At 42.7% G+C, this 20314-nt stretch overlaps 1 protein-coding gene across 1 annotated transcript in view; it reads right to left on the bottom strand.

Annotated features, from left to right (window-relative positions):
* Window positions 1-8268: 8268 nt before the first annotated feature.
* The window catches only part of KCNK1 (potassium two pore domain channel subfamily K member 1), a 49006-nt gene continuing 36960 nt past the window's right edge, over window positions 8269-20314 (bottom strand). Inside the window, exons 2-3 of the mRNA XM_053606836.1 lie at window positions 12826-13221; window positions 8269-9387 (exon numbers count right to left, since the gene is read on the bottom strand). Coding sequence (XP_053462811.1) covers window positions 9128-9387; window positions 12826-13221 — 656 coding nt within the window. The 3' untranslated portion in view covers window positions 8269-9127. The remainder of the gene's footprint in view (window positions 9388-12825; window positions 13222-20314) is intronic.

Raw genomic sequence — 20314 nt, 5'->3', positions numbered from 1 at the left:
CCCTTCCCTACATGACCTGAGGACATTGTAGATTGTATTTGTTTTGTAAAAATTACTAAGTGCTCTGTGATCCTAACATTGTGTAAATTAAGTTGCCATACCCTCCTGATTTCCCCTACTTGTTGTTTTTGCCCCTCATGACTTCCCCTAACTGTTGTTTTCGCTTTTGTTGTTTTCACTTTTGTAATTATGTTTGCTTGCTCCTGGAAAGGTTTTGCCTTATAAAAAAGTCAGAGCTTCAGTCAACTCGGGGCTGCGCCCAGAAACCCCATGTTGGGACACTGGGGCAGTCGCCGCCGGCTCTTCAATAAGAGGACTCCTCTTAGATTCAACTTGTCTGGTGGAGTGGTCTTTGGGGGAGCCCCTGGGCATAACATAAGGACGTGGAGATAAGCAGGAAGGAATTGGGAGGGACAGCCCAAAACCTGTGTGCAAATGATGCAAGAAATTACTTTCTTTTTACACACACACAGAGATTCGACTTACGTTTCCCCTAAAGATAATAATTCACTGTTATGTTTAATTACTTACTATTGTATCACTATTTAGTCATTGTTTAGAATAAAAAATAAATAAGTACAGGCTTACAGATGAATTTAGTAGCTTAAATTGGATTTTTTTTTTTTTTTTTTTACTTTTCCATAAAAATACCACTGAGTGCCCCCTTCATTCTTTTTCTATCTCCTTGGCTCACAATTGTCACGAAAGTCACACTCACACCCATCTCTTCTCAGTGACTTTGTCTGGAGCTGTGTGGAACTTCGTGACTGTGACTGTTCACATAAGATGTGTGAAGGGAAATAAAGGCAAAGGATCTTTCCATTACATGACTTGGGGGAGATGCTGTTTTACAGTCACTTGACTAGATAGTCTGCATGACCCTCGTAAAACACCTCTCTTCTTTTTGCCTTAGATAGTAGCCATGAAAACCGGAGATTTGTAGACTTAAGTTATACAGATCAGTGGAGAGAAAAAAAAAAGTCAGAACTGACAACCCAAATAAGTGATTGAGGCAAAAATCTCAATCAATGGAGATTATGACGGTGAAGTTTGAGGACATGACAGGAAACACTGAAAGAAAATATTACCATGAGAATGTGACCACTTCTCGCCCCCTACCTTAGGAATGTGACCTTTTGTAACTGTTCCAGGAGCTTCAGCAAATATTTACTATTAAGTAAATAGCCCCAGGAGCTTCAGCAAATATTTACTTAATAGTAAATATTTGACTGTTAGTCTTGTCTTAAGACAGTTGAATAGTGAATTAGAGTTCTCCTTATCTACTTAGAATCCCAGGTGTGTGTATTCTCTCTTACTTTGATAGAATCCCTGCGTGTCTGCTATCCCGCCCATTTTGTAGTTTTTGCCTTTAAAAGCTTGTAAAAAACTGCTGTGGGGGACTTGATTTCTCGGCTCCTAAAAGAGTTGTGAATCAAGTCCCCCGTATACAGGAATAAAAATCCTCTTGCGTTTTTGCATCAAGAGACGACTCTTGCGGTTGATTGGGGTGGTCAGAGCTCCGGGCTGAGGGGGGGGTTCTGCTCCCAAGTCTTTCAACACAAGCCATAGACATGTCCCTGACTTTTTTCTGAAGGGCTATTTCAGAACTCAAAATTAAAAGGAGGCAATGGCATTATAGAAAGAAAAGGGTGAGGAGCTGGTGGTGAGGCAAACAGTCATGTTCTGGGGAGGCTCAGGAATCTTACTAAGAGGAGGTGAATGTTTGAAGAGAAAAGGGGAGAAAAGGAAGACTCAGTTTTGCAGATGTCCCTGGGAAGGTGGAGGAATGATTGAGTCTGTCTGTTCTGCCCCAGGGAAGATAAGCTTGGAATCAACATTATCAGGGTGGGGCTGAACAGACTTTATTATAGGACCTAGACTTACTTAGCCTGTAGACTAACCCTACAACCACAAAGAATTTCCTTCTGAGTGCAGATGGAGGCAGAGCTGTGTAGATGCCTCTCCGTGGGGGTCTGGCCAGTACCAGTAAGAACTAGGCCTTCAGGAGGGCTGTTGCGTTGCTCAGAACTGCCAGCCTGACCGGCCTTTTGCATAAGGAGATGTTCATTTTCCTTTACAGAGTCTAGAGTCTTCGGCTCTTTTCTGTAAATCCTTCCACAGTAAACTGCAAAGTGGGGGTACAGGTAGGTTTCCACACTGACCCTCTGGGCTTCTCCTTCCCTAGTGGGGCCCCTTCTCGGAGGGAGTCACCAATAGGGACAATGTGTGCTACCCCATCCCTCTCTGCCTGGGGCTCATCCTCTCTGGCCCCAAGACGGGTATGGCCATGGCAGTTCACTCCCTCTCAGTTCCGCACATTCTGAGGGGACAGTGTGGGGAGACATGATAGACTGTGATGAAACTTAGACAACAGTATGGCTACCTCATGTGCCATAAATTAAAGCGATCTGTAATATGTAACTTGGTCACTGCAGAATGGGTGGGAATGATACCAGAATTTCTTCCTCAGTAGGTTCATGGTCTTGGGGATTGGAAGAATGAACCCATGGACCAGAGATCAGTGGTAAGACAGGAATTTTATTAGACAGAAAGGAATGCAGAAGGAGTAAAAAGCACTAGAGCTTCGAGCAAAGAGGAAGACACAAGTCAGAAAATCTCTCTTGGGCTCTTTGTCTAGGGGTCTATATTACATTTTTTTGGCCAGGACTCGGTAGGTGGAAAAACATCTTTTCAAAGTTAATGAGTGCATTTACAAATGAATGAATGTAGTGCCTCCTCCACTAGGGTGAGGTTATCAGGTCTTCACAGTTTTTGTCTCTGAGAAGGGATGGGTTTGTGCTTCCTACTCAAGGTGGAACTATCCCTAAAAGACTCAGGCTGCTTTGTTCATGACCTTGGTAGAGCCCAGAGGGTGTGGCCTGGGAAAGGCAGCCTGTTTGTGCTTGGAAATTGGGGTTTGATTTCAGAGCTCTCCTGGGCCTAGAGAATGAGGGGAATCCCTGCCCAGCCCTGAGTGGTGGAATCCTGTATCAGGAACAGGCTTAGTCTTTAGGGTCACATTGTCCTAAACTGCTGTGTATCACACCGTGTACAGAGTTGGTAACAGCTGCTCTGGATTGTTATGCAAGTGAGCACGTAAAAAACATGAAGCAATTTAAACAAAGATGTTTACAGAGAGCAGCACCAAAGTAAGGCAGGCCTTTTGGGTAGAATATATTGATGTCTTTGAGCACCCATGAACTCATCCAAAGGTCTAACTATCTGGTGGGTAATAAACTCTGGGTTTCCAGTTGTTGCTTAGAAATGGAAATTAAATGCTGATTTATAGAGTATGTGTGAAAACAGGGCACAAACTTGATGGCCACCCTGTATGCGTCATTTATATAAATTATGGAAGAGGATGAAAACACTCAGAAAACTCAGCAAAATTTCTTCACCTAAAAATAAATAATATAGATATTTTTGTCCTTTATGTAAGACTTTTGCAGTAGTGTCTTCTTCATACTTAAATGACAGAAATTTACCTCAAGGTGGAAAATGAAATGCTTGGCCTAAGGGAATTTTTCAGGCAAAGTAAACCTCTTAAAACAAATTTTAATCATTTTATATGGAAATACATATTAGTTTATTCTGTCTGTCCAAACATAGTTTAATGTTATGCAAATTGTTATGAAAACCACATCAGAAATCAGAAGAAATGTTGTGCCGTCCTTGGGGACGGCTTGCCCTTCCCTGACTCCTTCCTCGGGGCCCGGCCTGCCCTGGGGGTTGTCATCTGACAACACTGTCTACTTCGGGTGTACTTGCTAGTTGCTAACATGCAGGTCTTAGCAAGGGTGTCACAGAGCACTCAGAACAACAAACCACACGTACATGTCCCAACGGATTTTTACTGATGTTGAAAATCCATTTTTCCCACCATCAAGTATTACTTTCGCAATCAGATGGGCCTGAATATGTCCTGCTCTTGGTTTACAGAGCATTACTCATAGCAATGAACAAGGTAAGTTGTCATGACCCTGGAGGATGCGATCACTTTTCCTTCTCCATGTACGCGTGGCCAGCCTGTGCTATGCAGACTCTCAGTGCCACAGGTTACCAAGGGCAGGGTCCAAGTGCTTGGTATTTTTATAGGAATTGAGAGATAATGCTATTTTAAAACTGCCTAAACAATTGGACAATAATGATCACCACTTCGCATCTCGAGTCGTATTTTTGAAAAAATTTTGCCACCAAAAATTGCAATAAGAATTGTGCTAACACAAAATTTGAGAACTATTTGGGGTAGTGATTGTAAAAATGATTGAGAGGCCACTATGTAAGCAAACCAAAACCCAATTCAAGGTAAACAGTAAAATGGAACTTAAACTTTACGAATCAAAAACTACCAACAAACCTCTCCCTAGGGACTGTCCACCAGAGCAGAGCCGGAAGACAAATTCTTAGCCAATCACGCAATTACTTTGCCGAACACAGCAAATGCTTAGCCAATCACGTAATTACTTTGCCGAAAACGGCAAATGCAAAGCCAATCATGTAATTACTTTGCCGAACACGGCAAATGCTTAGCCAATCATGTAATTACTTTGCCAAACACGGCAAATGCTTAGCCAATCATGTAATTACTTTGTTTCCACATTCAGCCTGTCAAAGCCCACCACTCTGTGAAAATGGAGCTCTGCCAACCTCTCAGGTTTTGAGTGCTGATTCATAAATCCTTTCATGCTCTAAGTTAACTTTGTCTTAAGTTTTTCTTTTAACACAACTCTCATCTTTATTTTTTGTGGTTGGGAAAACAGGGTAGCAATTTTCTTAGGATTTGTGCAAAGTGTAAATATGCTGAGTAAAGCAAAGAAACGATTTTCTTTTTTTTTTTTGTAGAGACAGAGTCTCACTTTATGGCCCTCGGTAGAGTGCCGTGGCCTCACACAGTTCACAGCAACCTCTAACTCCTGGGCTTAAGCGATTCTCTTGCCTCAGCCTCCCGAGTAGCTGGGACTACAGGCGCCCGCCACAACGCCCGGCTATTTTTTGGTTGCAGTTTGGCCGGGCCGGGTTTGAACCCGCCACCCTCGGCATATGGGGCCGGCGCCTTACCGACTGAGCCACAGGCACCGCCCACAAAGAAACGATTTTCTTCTTATGAAATAAGCTTTCTAGGTTGTAGAAAATATTTTTAAAGCATTTTTATTTACTTTTGGGTTCTTTATTGTATTTCAGAAAACTGAGCTAACTGCACATATTAGATAAGTGAGGTGTTAGACAAAATGTCTTTAGCAAACAATCCTCACATAAATGCCTTCAAAACTCCACGTTTCCATAAGGTACAACTCTTGGAAAATAATAAATCGCCATAGAAAAAAACTTTAAATGAAAATAATAAATCACCATAGAAAAAACTTTAAATGTACTACAGTGACAGATTTGAAACTTTACTCAGCATAGTCAAAAACATAAATGACAAATGCTGTATCATTTCAACTTCAGTTACCAAGAAACTTTTGTTTCTAAATTTGCCAGGTACACATTTCTGGAACTATATCCTAAAGGGGCTGCCTTCCCACCTTCTGGATTGAGAATATTAGTATTTATCACAGCTCTTCTCAGCATAGAGGCTTTGACAACTACCCAATCCCAAAGTGAATGCATCATGCCTCACAGGATGCTCTGCGCTCACTGAATTCTGAATGAGACAGATAATTTCATTTTCACCCTTCAATACATGCTTCTGTCAATTTAAAATGAATCCTTATTTGAGGCAAATAGCTGCTTTTAGTAAAAGGACAGTGTACTAGTGGTAACTTTAAAAAGTTAAAAAGGTTTTGCATGGACCACTTCAGTTATCTTGAGGTCTCCAGGTTTGTAAACATCACCTTACTCATTTTCCAAAAGGCACATAAGAATGGCTTGTAGAAAGTATGAGGGTAACTTTCATCGAGGCAAAAAAAGAAATGACCCAGTGTATCCAAAATCTCATTATTTCCGGACATCACATCAAATTTCCACCTTCAAAAATGTTCCTTTTTTCTCCCATGTCCTCTTCAAATTTTGAACAAATTTGTCTTAAACCTCTGGGGCTTTATTACTACTGGAAGAAATCAGTGAAGTGGTCTGGGCCGAACTTTGTTCAAAGATTGTCTTCTGTAAGATTTTTTAGGGAGTGATCGTTTATTCCTCCCGCTCTGAGATACTCTGGAGTGTATCTGAGTTTGTTTTTTTTTTTAGAGACAGAGTCTCACTTTATCGCCCTCATTAGAGAGCTGAAACATCACAGTTCACAGCAACCTCCAATTCCTCGGCTTACGCGATTCTCTTGCCTCAGCCTCCCGAGTAGATGAGACTATAGGTGCCTATATAGCCAGCTATTTTTTTTGCTGCAGTTTGGCTGGGGCCAGGTTCGAACCTGCCACCCTCAGTATATGGGGCTGGCGCCCTACCTGCTGAGCCACAGGCACCGCCCTGTGTGTGACTTTTGAAATCAATTTCTCTACCAGACACATGTAGCACCCAGCAGTACCTCTCTTGAAGAAAAAGGATCTCTGCTGGTTTCTAATCCTCAGGGCACTCTGCTGGATTCTTAGCAACGTGAATCCAGCACACTGACATTCAGCAGGTGAATCCAGCTTGTGCTCCTCACCCATAATCATCTGGTATCCACATTCACCTCCAAATGTAACAGGTTCCCAGTAGCAGTTCTGGCTTAGCTACACTGCCCTACCTCCCACCTCTTTGTCCCGCCCCCAGCCAACCCTGTTTCCGTTCTTCAAGAGGCAGACCCTGAGTCCCTCCTGGTGGTCACAGTTTGCTGGGGACCACAGGGCAGCATCTGTCCATCGGCCAGACAGGAGGAAAGCCTGGGGAAAGACTCTCTCTTACACCCCCCATCACTACACATGATGAAGTGGCAGTGGGGAAACTTGCTCCAGTTCTGGACCTCATCTTCACACTAAGGACAACAATTTGAAGGGCATTAAGGTCTAATGTACTCCCTGCAGATTCATACACGCTTCTAAAATTAAGTGCCACACTCTATTTTTTTATTAATGACATCTGATTCAGAACTTGTTCCTCATTTCCTGAATTTACAACTCCCATCTTATGTTTGAGCCAAGCAGCCCTGGCAAACCAGCTTTCCCTGCATGGCGTGAAGTACAGGGACACTCCAAGGGTAACCCAAGCGTTGCAATCAGCATAAACTTTGCAGACCCCATCACGGCCACAACGTGCGTCTCTTTTCTGTAAGGAGTTTCTATTCCGCTCCTCCTGACAGGTGTCCTCACCTCGGACACACAGGCAGCAGGGAAGGCATGCACTTCTGGGGCAGCACGACCCAGGCCTGCCACCCTGGAAAGGATCTGCAGATGACAGAGCTCGCTGTGACGGGACCTATGCAGTGGCAGGAGGTGGTAGCGGGGAGGCATACGGGGTCAAAGCAACTCCTGGTTATATCACCCCAGACATGTTTTCTGGTTGTTTTTTAATAGACATTCTTTCCCAAGATAAGAGTGCCATGGCCTCAGCCCAACTCATAGCAACCTCAAACTCCTAGGCTCAAGTGATCTTCCTGCCTCAGCCTCCCAAGTAGCTGGGATTACAGACACACGCCACCATGCCCAGATAATTTTTCTACTTTTAGTAGAGACAGGGTCTTGCTTTGCTCAGGCTGGGCTTGAAAGCAAATATATGGTTTTATTGCTCTGAGATAAGGTGCAATTTTATACAATAAAGGAGAGCCTTGTTTTAACGCAAGGGACTTAGAATGTTTGAAGGATGACACAGCTGTGTACAGGACAGGGTGGGAAGGTTATTGAGCCAGCTGCCTAACTTGAGGAGGCCCTGCCCTGCACTGATTTTTATCAATCCCTCAGGCACCACCTCCTGGGCAGCTGGGCATGGGAGGTGAGACATGGTTAGGGGTTACTGAGCATCTGATATCACACAGTGTCTTTCTTAACTTCCCTTCTAAAATCCTGAATAGTATCCTGTATACAATATTTAAGTGTTACCTTTATGGTTTCTATAAAGTAGTACCTACACAAAGGAAAACTTTTGATATATAAAAACACAGGATTACTACCAGCTGATTTTTATTTCCGCTTGTAAATTTAAAATTGTCAGGTTACGGCAATATCAACTGTTCCTTTGGGGATTTTATATTCAAGTTCTGTGCTTTAGTACTAGGTGGTGGCAGATCCACAACCCACTTTCAAAACAAAATGTCTTAACCTTCTTTACAAATCCTATTCATTATTTGTTCACTTACAAAAAAAGTTTATAAATGTTTTAGACATTGGATACTGTTTGTTCTATTGCAAGAGGATAGAAACATTTATTGTAGCAGAATATTATACTTATTCACCTTATGTTTATTATTCACCTTATTTTATTATAGCAACTCGGAATTCTTTAGTATAAAGAGAAATCAAGGGAAAAACATATCTACAATCTTGATTTAACAAGTACACTGGGATCTGGTGACCTAAACCATATGTACAGGATATAAACATATTTATTTGTACATAGTTATGGTTACCTATGCATTATAAATAGTAAGTTTAACATAGATTCTACAAAAATAATCATTTTGGATGGGAACATGCAAACCAGTACACATAAACCTATTTATAAAACACGTATCTATGCTTTTTTTTTTTGCTTTTAAATATAAATGTTGCTATTTAATCCTCAGCTAAATGATTTAAACACAAACCCCAAAGTTCCCAATTAAAAGTATAAAACCTGCTTCCCCACAGCGCACTCTGCTTCCTGTGCAAAGTCTAGACAATTTTGTACACATGAAAGTTGTACACATCCCATTTCTTTACTTATTGGACATCCCTCTAAGGTCAAGGCTTTCTTTGTTCTATTTTTTTGCTTGTTTTTTGTTTTGTTTATTAAAATATTGCAAAAGAGTAGGTATTTCTTAAAATGGCATCATCTTAGCTTTTAGATTCTGATAAAAATGAGCCCAATGAAACCTCTGTCACACCTGCTGCAGCAGAGCTGTGTTAATGATGTGCAGAGCCATTGGGGTAGGGCGACAGCTGAGTGGCCACGAAGGGCTGCTCCTGCCGCAGCAGAGCTGGGTTAATGGTGTGCAGAGCCGTCCGGGTAGGGCGACAGCTGAGTGGCCACGGCGGGCTGCTCCTGCCGAAGTAGAGCTGGGTTAATGGTGTGCAGAGCCGTCTGGGTAGGGCGACAGCTGAGTGGCCACGAAGGGCTCGTTTTGCTTCTGGTCGTCTTTCATGCCGGCGGCCTGGTCTGTGATGGAGGAGAAGGACAGCTGGTCGTGCTCGATGATGTGCACTTGGTCTTCATCCTTGTCCTTCTTCACATAAAACATCTTTCGGAACTTTTTCAGTTCATGTAGTTCACAGAAGGTTTCCAGAACTACCAGCATGGCAATCAGGCCAAGAAGCAGGTAACCTGAGTGAGAAACAGGACAGCATCTCAGCGTGGTCTAGTCACGGATAAACCAAATAACAAGTGACTCAGCTCCTCACTGTTCACACTGAGACAAATATTTACTAAGGAATAAGTTCACTGCCAGTTTTCTAGGGTCTAAGAATGTTTGAAGACATGGCTTAAATAAAGAGGGACCAACCCATTGTCAAAGAGGAAACAACAATGAAAAAAGATTTAGCCTTCAGTGACCTTGGCTTATTTAGAATTTAGTCTGCATTTTTTCTCTTTTTTTCCTTTTTGACACAGGGTCTTGCTCTCTTGCTAGATATTCCTCCAAGCTAGAGTACCATGGCCTTGTCACAGCTCACTGCAACCTCCAACTCCTGGGCTCCAACAATCCTCCTCAATTAGCCTCCCAAAGTACTAGCATCATAGGTGTGAGCTGGTACGTCCTGCCCTGCAATTTTTGAGAAAAAAAATAAAACGTGGGGCTGATGTGGTACTGTTAAAGACAGATGATACACTGTACTCATCCAAGTGAGACCTCCGTGCAAGGAGTACTTGCCACCTCTGCTTTAGAATCAGTGGCTCACAAAAAGATAGTGACGTTTCAGAAACGTTTTTGATGAAGCATGAGGTGCTCAGAACACTACTTGGCACCTTATGAAGCCCTGAATCATATTCTTAGTGGGACTGCTACTACAGAATAAGAACTCTAAAAATAGAAGCTGCAGTTTAAACTAAATTAAAATTCCTTTAGGAATTGGTGTTGATATTAAGTAGGTCTCTGTGTGTGGCTATTCATACTTGTGTCTAAATCCAGCAGCAACCCAGAGTTCTCCAATATCCAACAGTTGTTTTTTTGGGCATATGGACCATCCACTGGGCAACTCTATCAGTTTCTTATTATTAAAATAAAGAATACCTGTTGGGTCCGGTACTGTTAGTCCCTGGAATCTGTGATGGGAAATGGTCATTTTTCAGATCCCATCTCTAAAAAAAATAGCCCAGCGTTTTGGCGGGTGCCTGTAGTCCCAGCTACTTGGGAGGCTCAGGCAAGAGCCTAACCCCAAGAGTTTGAGGTTGCTGTGAGCTATGATGCCACAGCACTCTACCGAGGGTAAGCAACTGAGACTCTGCCTCAAAAATAGCAAAAAAAAGAGTTCAACATTTTAAAAATCACTTTGCAGGAAAAAAAAAAAGCATCATGGAAAGGGAAAAAAAGCGAACATGGTAACTCCAAGAGTAACAAAAATTACGATTTCACATCCCAGGGATAAAATGTTCGAGGAAGATTTTCAGAAAACACATTAAGTAGGAAATAATTGGCAGCATAAAATGAATAAAGAGACTGATTATCTTAAAGTATGAAAAGTTTTATTATCTTCAGAGTTTAACTATAGATTTTGATAATAATAAGGGGGGGTGAATGTGCTCTTGGCCTTTCAGAAACTGTGATGATACTGTTAGACTAACCGGCAAATCCACTCCTTGTTTTTTATCGCTATTCAGCCAAACCCTGAGTGCTACCAAAAATACCCAGGGGTTTCAGGCAAAACGGTGGGCTTTCACCCCACCCACAACCACATACCTTTGGAACATCATTTGTTCAATACTCAAGTTCTTTTTTTTTGTAGAGACAGAGTCTCACTTTATGGCCCTCGGTAGAGTGCCGTGGCCTCACACAGCTCACAGCAACCTCCAACTCCTGGGCTTCAGCAATTGTCTTGCCTCAGCCTCCCGAATAGCTGGGACTATAGGCGCCTGCCACAACGCCCAGCTATTTTTTGGTTGCAGTTCAGCCGGGGCTGGGTTTGAACCCGCCACCCTCGGTATATGGGGCCGGCGCCTTACTGACTGAGCCGCAGGCGCTGCCCAATACTCAAGTTCTTAATGGTCAAGACATAAACTAGGAGACTGTCTAGAGAACTATGATCCACACTGGAACAAGTGATAAAATGTTATGCAAAGATTTGGTATCATGAGAAAAACTAGGCCAGTTAAAGGACTGGCCAAAATTTATAAGAAGACAATTTACCTAAGAAAAAAGTGCTGTAGCTAGCAACATTCTACTTTCACATTCTACTTTCCTAAGTCATGAATAAAAAATGACAACATATCCTATCACATGAGAAGAAAGTTGAGGTAATATTTATGGTACTATCCAATTCGCACATGCAAAATACATCTGCAGGGCTACTGGCTAATACTAGCCCGCTGCAGTGCTCAAATAACTCTGGTGACACCATTTGGAAAGTACCAGGTCTCACTTTGTTTGGGTCAGTAATCCTACTTCTTGGAAGGATATCAAAGTACAAAAAGTATAAATATACAAAGATTTTCTACAGTGTTATTTATATTAATCTCAAATTAGGAGAAACCTACATGATGGATAGAGATATGTTGGATTATGGTACAGGCCCCCTGATGAAATATCATTCAGATTCTAAAAATTGTTCCTTATGGTAACTAGAGAAAATATAAAACCATCTTCGTAATAATTTGGCAAGTATCTCCTACATTTGTATGGTAGCCAGGCACTGCTCAAGGTATTAGGGATTTATGAGTGAAGTCTTTGTTCTGGGCAAGTCCTAGGTTAATGGAAATGTTAATACACACGCTTCAAATAAGCATTTTGTGAGGTTAAGTGTACAAGACAGGGTCAGGACAGAGCATCTGACTGCCTGAGTGCTGTGATTTCCTAGAAGACGTGCCTCATGAATTGAAAAATTCTCGGGAAGGCAGAAATGAAAACTGAATGTACCTTATAACTGCAATTCTGTGCAGCTTAAAAAAACAGGAAATCACACCAAATTGCACAGCTTCTTGAAAATGGATGGCTCAGTTTGCTATGATATTATATTGAATTTAAAACAAAAATCATTTAAAAGTTATAAGTCACCTGGCCATCTGAATTTTAATAGCGACTTTATTTTCCAAATATAACATTCTGAAAACAGTTACCTGGGCTAACTTCTTCTTCAAGGAACCAGACGGACAAATGAGATAAGCAGCTCTTTTACTATATTCCTGGTAAATTAAAAAACATGATTGACAGTAACAGGCTCTATCTCAGGCCATGTATTCTTGGGCTTAAAAATTTAATGACATAGAGCAACTTTTTTTTTTTTTAATTAGAAGTTGGCTACCAAGTACAATGGCCAAGATGTATTTTTACATTGTAATATATAATAATGCCTATTACATTATTGCTGTAATGTAAGAAACTGACTAGTAATTTTAAGGCACCTGGGAAAAATAGCTCAGTAATAAGATTTTTGCAGGAAGACTTTCGAAGGGAATCATCAAATGAAACAGTTGTGGGAAGGTGGGAAATTTGGAAACCTTACCAGTGGGAATAAAGCAGTCAGGGTTTTTATGAACGACTATTGCAAGTGCGGTGGAGCTTGGAGTGGCAAACGGGGACAGAAAGGGCAGCCTGTGACGCTTGATACTCACATGTGATCCCAATCTTGTAGAGCTCTCTGAATTTCTGATTGTAGCCTTCCCCAGGAACATAATCTCCAAGACCAATGGTGCTCAAGGAGATAAAACAAAAATAAAAGGATTCGAGGAAGTTCCAGTCCTCCTCCAGGACGGAAAAGACAGCAGCCGGGATGAAGAAGAAACAGGACACCGTGAGGAACCCGAGCGTCACAGCGTGGACGATGGCCACCACCTGCTTGGAGAAGCCCCAGCGGACGTGGAAGTACAGGACAGGCCTGCGGGTGACGTGCACAGTGACACGCTGGACCACGGCCGTCAGGAACAGGAGGGTGAAGGGAATGCCGATGACCGAGTAGATGATGCAGAAGGCCTTCCCCCCGTCCGACAAGGGCACCGTGTGGCCATAGCCTGCAAGAAGAACAGGTCACTGGGGTGGCGAACACATTCTACACACCGTATGTGTATCGGCTGTATGAGGGGCTAAGGGTAAAATTCAACTGTGGATGCCCAAAATTTGAAGGTCCATCACTCTTTGTAAAATCTGACCAGAAATTCTAACACATCTGTGTCTCTGGTCTTGAATTCACCATTAGGCTGAAACAGAAGTTCCGTGTGGTAGGGAACAAAGGCGCCCACCCCTTGGGCCATTGGGAAACACTCAGCACCTGCTTCAGCACTCTCCACCCCCATCCCCCAAGGAACCTCATTAGCACCTAAACCCCAGTCTACACCCCCCCCCCAAACACGCTAGTCAGAATATTCCAACAGGAGCGAGGGAGGGTGGAACAGATGACAAAGATATAGACGTCAAGAAAGGAAGAAAAGTTAAGATTAAAGCACACCCCGTCAAAGGATTGAGCACTTCTTTTCAAATATTTTGCCCAATTATCTGGTTAAATAGCACATTCAGAAACCAACACATTTCCCCCTTTTTGTCATTTCCATATGTTCAAAGATGCCAAACGTTGCACAAACATTAAGAAAATTACATCAGGACCAGCATCAAAACATGTATTTGTTTTACTTTCTGTAAGGTTTGAGCCATTCCCTAGTCAAGCCCATCAAGAAAGTCTTGATCCAACAATGTCAGCAGAGGGGGCCCAGCTGGGTCCGAGGCTTGGTGGGCAGTGTTCAAAATCTCATGAGCGTGTTATCTTGAAAGGACGAACGTGTCTGAACAAGTCAGTTCAGGAAAAAGCCAACTAAAGACATTTCTTATGAAAGTGGATTCTGAGAAAAACACATATGCGATTATAACTGGAAAGTAATTTTAAATCTGATCTATAAAGTACATCCTGCTTAAAAATAAACAAAACCTTGAGTTGCACATTGTAGGAGACTGAGCACCAGGCTTGTAAGAGCAGTCACCGGTTCTGGAGGGAGGCGCTGGGAGGGGGACAATCTCTGAGCCAGCATGGAGATGTTTTGCAGCCCGGAGACAAGCCCTCGAGCAACTGCATGTTGAACCTTGGACATCTGAGGTGCCACAGGGTGGCAGTCGGGCCCACGGGGAAGGAGCAGTAGCGATCATTAAGCACGTAGTTCCAGCACGTGGGCCCCTCACACCTGTTGTGTAATGCTTTAATGAAAGGCCACAGCAGAGGTGACTCGGGGCTTTCCCTGGAATGTTGGGAAGCCCACCTCTTGCAGGCTTGTACCTTCCATCTGTGTCCCAGCTGTTTTTATTTGCATGGGGACATCCTCCAAATCAACAAACAAACATTAAGAAAATCACATTACCTACAGCCCGTACACATGGTTATCGAAAGGCTCCCTCATACACAGCCTCAACACAGCAGAGTTAGGGTTCTTAATCCACTGTCCCAGCAGGTACACAGTTTATGAATGAATAATAGGGAGCTCGAGGAATCCTCTGGAATTGTATGGAAATGTATACATTTGCCCACATATGCATTTTCTTGTAAACAGATTCCAGAGCTTAGATTCTCAAGGGGTATGTGACTCCAAATGGTTAAGATTCACTGTTTGGAGTGTCAGTTCCTGAATCCATCTGGTCCCTGGCCCCCCTACTGCTCCTGGAATGGGCTGGCTAATTTGGGGCATGGTATTTCAAGACAGAAATGGGCAAGCTGGGGAGCATCTAGAGAATAGCGGAAAGGAGGGTGACAACGTCACGCAACATAAGGAAGTAGGAAACTCCGAGTGTTTACTTTTGAGAAAAAGTGTGAAAGAAGCTTGAGATGGTTCTGAGTACAGCAGCCCACGTCACAGAGACACCAGGGCGAAAGGCAGCTACTATTTCAGCCAGGCCTTGGGGAGGGATGTTCTGATGATCAGAGATATCTACAACAGAATCTGAAAACGGAATTTCATTTAACTATAACAAAACCAATTGTAATGTGATTCACAGACATAGTTACAAACCAGTGACTAAAAGTACTAGGCGATAAAAGTACTCGCGAGACTAGAGGGTCAACAGAAACAGCAAGAGATGGACTCACCTTTGGCAAGGATTTTGTAGAGCAGAGGTCCCCGCCTTTTTAGCACCAGGGGCCAGTTTCATGAAGATAATTTTTCCACTGACAGGGGGTGGGAGGATGGTTTCAGGATGATTCAAGCACATTATACTCTTCCTCAGATCATCGGCCTTAGATTCTCATAAGGAGCCACAACCTTGGATCAATCACAGGCACAGCAGGGTCTGTGCTCCTAAGAGAATCTAATGCTGCCACTGATCAGACAGGAGGCGGAGCTCAGGCAGAGATGCCGGTGATGTAGAACAGTGCCAGTGTATAACAAATAGCTTCATTTATTTACATTATTTAGTATGATATGGATCAACATATACATTCTCTATTAAGTCAGCTTGATCCCTGCTGAACAAAAATCTACAAAAGTAGTCTAGGCCTCCAAAATCAATTCCAATGGGGATATTGAAATCAGATGCAATGCTCTGGAACATGGTAAAACAGACTGGACTTTGCAATCCTGGACTTTTGCTCTTTCATTACCCCTTTCCCACTGTACTGTGTGTCCCCCAGGGGGGAGACCATGACCTCCTCTACCTTGCGCCTCTCCAGGTTCCTTGACGACAGTGGTATCTGCTATCCAAACCACAGTGAGCAGTAACACTGGTGCTACAAGTGACTTCAAACTCGGGTGGGCTAGAAACTCACTGGCTGGTGATGAACAGGTATCAAGCTTCCCCCCCACCCCACTTTAATCAATCTTGTCCTTGGCTTGAAATAAGTGTTCAGTACAGTAACGTGCTATGCAGGTGTGTGTAGCCGAGGAGTAACAGGCCACATCACACAGGCTGGGTGTGTGGTAGGCTAAAGTGGGCAGGTGTGCGTAAGCTCTCTGATTTTGCATAATGGCAACATCAATGATGCACTTCCCAGAAAGCGTCCCTGCAGTTGAGCAAGGCATGACTGTGTGATCATTTTCTTTCCTGGAGTTAGCAAACAATATCTAACATATAAACAACTCCTTTCATCCTGATGATTCTCATTCAATATGTACTTTCTCATTTTATTATGCCTGCTTACTGGTCACTTGTCTCAAATCATGCAAAAGTTGTTTTTAATTTTAATTTTTAAGTAAGCAAATGACCAAATTAGGAATTCCTATCGTGAATGCTTTCTTTTCTATGTGTTAACAATTTTCAGGGTTGGGCGGCGCCTGTGGCTCAAGGAGTAGGGCACCGGTCCCATATGCCGGAGGTGGCGGGTTCAAACCCAGCCCCGGCCAAAAAAAATCACAAAAAAAAAAAAAAAAAAATTTTCAGGGTTAATTCTTCATGACTGTATGCAGCACGCATGTATTCATTTCTCCCCTCAAACTGGTAATACTACCCAACTCTAATCCATCCCCGTGGTTTCTTTTTTCTACATATTTCCTTTTTCCTAGAACTGTTTACTCTTTAACTTTTAAATATCTTGAATGATCCTTCTTAGGTTGAGAATTAAAGTGATTACTTTTATTTTTTCAAATTTTTAGAACAGTTGTTCAATCTATTTTTAAAATACATATCCCCTACATTGCCTTTTCAATCTACTCTCTGTGTAGTCTCACAAATAAGACCATCTTATCAAGCCTTGCTTCATAAAACTGAAATTTTGTTTGTTTTGCAGTTTTTGGCCAGGGCTGGGTTTGAACCCGCCACCTCCAGCATATGGGGTTGGCACTCTACTCCTTTGAGCCACAGGCGTCGCCCCATAAAACTGAAATTTTGAAAGAAGCACGTACATTGAATAAACTTTTTCAGTGTTTTTCCTCCTTCCTTATGCCTGTGTTGGTGAGGACCTGGGTGGCAGCCCAGCTTTTGATCCTTCATGTCCTCTTATAAGAGCCTAAGCTTGTGAAAATGCTAAAAAAAAAAAAAAAAATCGCATTATTCAGTCGTAATTTATTAAAATTTTCAGAAAAATATTGTATGCTATAGTAGCATAGCATAGGAAACAATCAGCAAAGGGCTTTTTTTTTGGGGGGGGGAGAACTAATCAACACAGTTACGGAGCTCCCCTGGGAGGGAGGAAGAATCAGGTAATAACTCTTTACCCCCCCAGACTCCACACTCGGTACGGCTTGTTCTGCTGAACCATCTACCGAGCACCATCATTTTATGGCTTGCTAATCATGGGGCCAGTTCAAAGCAGCACAGAAACACGACTCGCTACCCACGTGGGGTAAGAAGGACATTACTGCACAGTTGCAGTACTGTTTTCTCAGAATCCCAAGCAGTCATGTTTTTAAAACATAAGAATCCTACCTGGAACTTTTTCATCCTTTAACTCCCAGACACTGCCTTGGTGGAGAGGCAAGAAAAACAATGGAAGGAAAAGTGATAAGGAAACAGCTCAGGTGAGATTACAGGTAGATTTGTATCGCTCTAACCAAAGCTAAAACGAACTCATCCTCACTGTCGGCAGCTTCTCAGCTTCCCCAGACACCCGTAAGAGGCCCCTGGTTAGTGCTATCACTCTGGTGAGATTTCCCCTTCAATATTTTCTCTAGTAAATTACATGACAAGCTGATTAGAAAAGCCATTTAAAAAATAGCATGCTATCCAATGTGTTAACATTTTTTAAAAGTTTATGTACAATGTTTTATGACTAGGACCAAATAAAGTAAATACAAAGGACTTAAAATGGAACTTTGTCACTGCCTCGTTTAATCCAGAGACCCATCTGAGGGCAGAGATGTCCATATCGTACTTGCTGATAAGGCCACAAAGTTGTGCTTGTTGTTTTGTTTTTTTTTAATATCTTTTCCTAAGGGCTACAAATCCAGAAAAGTAGGATGGTTTATAGGAAACTAAAAATGACGAGCGACACTATTACCAAGCACAAATTCATGGATCAGGTCTTTTCACATATGCTAGCCCAGTTGCTCCTCATCGGTGGGTATCTCAGTCTATCTGGTTGCTGTAACAGAATGCCACAGACTAAGTGGCTTATAAATAAAATAAATTTATTTCTCACAGTCCCAGAAGCTGGGAAGTCCAAAGTCAAGGCGTCAGCGGATCTGGTATCTGATGACGGCCACTTCCCGGCAGAAGGGCACAGTCTTTCTCATGTCCCTTTTATAAGGGCACTGAGCCCGTTCATGAGGGCTCCATCTTCATGACCGAATCACTCCAAATGCTCTTCCTCCTAATACTATCCATCGCTTTGGAGGTTAGGATTTCAACACAGCAATTTGGGGGCATGGAGATGAAGTGAAACTCTCTCTTTGCCCCAGAAGGTTCACCAAGAGATCAACTCACAATAATTAGATTGATTAGAGAATCAATAAGATTAATAAAAGAAAGAGATTATAAATTGACTTACCATTTGTATAGGGAGAATCACAGTGATTACCGAATATCCAAAAGTTTTCATTTCAGAGAGGAGAGGAAGATGAGGGAAGAATATGGGTAGTTCTGTTGAGTGGCAATAAATGGTTACTAGGGAGGAGGAAGAGATACTTGGGAGAATGAATGGATGGGGGGAAAGAGATTGACCTGCAAGTGATTCTCCTTGTAAATTAAGGAGAGACAGGTATTATATTCAAAATGATTTGGGCCAGGTCTGCTTGTCTTCCTGACCTTCTTTCTTCCAATATAGTGAGATCACAGGGAGGGGAAGAAAAGACAGTTATTCTTTTTGATGGGTCTCATTTTTATGAAGATGAGCAGGAAAGGCCCTTTCGATGCTGTCCCTTGGTGCCTCTGTGCCTGGGTCTTACCCTTGAGGCTCCCAGACCTGGAATCCTGTGTTTATTGGGGCTGCTAAGGCAGCCCTGCCGCACTGCTACCCTGGGGGTCACCCTAACAGGGAATCTCTGGGGTAGCCCCAGGCTTGGTCACTTGGGCTTTTGCACCCTGAATCAGGGGTGGCAGCCCTGATCACTTCTGCATTGCCTAAGTTTTGATGATTGACTAATTGCTTCACCAGATGATTGTTTGGTCATATACCCTTGGTGTTCTCTTTCTCCCAACAACCTTTCTGATTTTCTTCTTTACAGATGGGATCTGTGTTGCCAAGGCTGGTCTTGAATTCTTGGGGTTCAAGTGAGCCTCCCACTTCAGCTTTCTGAGTAGCTGCTGGGCACCCAGCATCTTATTGTTTATAATATAGCTAGACTGAAAATTTTCCAAATCTTTAAATTCTACTTATTTTTTTGGTCAATAATTAATTCTGTCTTTAAATCTTTTCTCTCTTTCCACATTTTAGTATAAGCAGTCAAGAGACGCCAAGCCACAACCTCCACATTTTGCTTAGACATTTCCTTAGCCAGGCATCCCATTTCAATGCTCTCAAATACTATCTTCCACAAAACACCAGAACGTAAGCCCAAGTCAGCCAAGTTCTTTGCCACTCTATAATTAGTATGGCCATCCCTCCACCGTCCAGTAATATGTTCCTCATTCTTGTCTGAGACCTTGTAAGAATGGCTGTTACTGCTCATATTTCTACCAACATTCTGTTCAAGACCACTTAGGTATTCCCTAAGATTGAGGCTTTCTTCACAGTTTCCCTCTTTTGTTTCTGAGCCTTCTCCAGAGTCCTCTTTAAAAGTTCCATCTGCAGTGACGCAGGCCTTTTCTAGTATGTACCTTCAAACTCTTCTAACCTGGGTCCATTACCCAATTCCAAAGCCATTCACATCTTTTAGTATTTGTAAGGAGAACCACCACTTCTTGGAATCCACTTCTGTTTTAATCAGGGTTCTCCCGAGGAACAGAACCAATAGGATATATGGGAGGGGAGGGAGAGGTGAGGGAAGGCTTATCATGGGAATTGGCTGATGAGATTTTGGAGGCTGACTGGTCCCATAACACGTCATCTGCAAGCAGAACAGGAAAGCCAATGGTGCGATTCAGTCCAAGTGTAAAGGCCTGAGAACCAGGTAGGGCAATGGCATAATTTCCAGCCCAAGGGTAGAAGATGGATGTGCTAGCTCAAGAGAGAGAGAATTTGCCCTTTCTTTGCCTTTCTGTTCTATTTGGGCCCTCAATGACTTAGATGATGCCCACCCACACCGCTGAGATGCGAAT

Source organism: Nycticebus coucang, chromosome 10 (assembly GCF_027406575.1).
Source record: "Nycticebus coucang isolate mNycCou1 chromosome 10, mNycCou1.pri, whole genome shotgun sequence".
NCBI classification, from domain to species: Eukaryota; Metazoa; Chordata; class Mammalia; order Primates; family Lorisidae; genus Nycticebus; species Nycticebus coucang.
The sequence above is the reverse complement of the archived record's forward strand: the minus strand, read 5'-3'. Positions and strand labels throughout refer to the sequence as shown.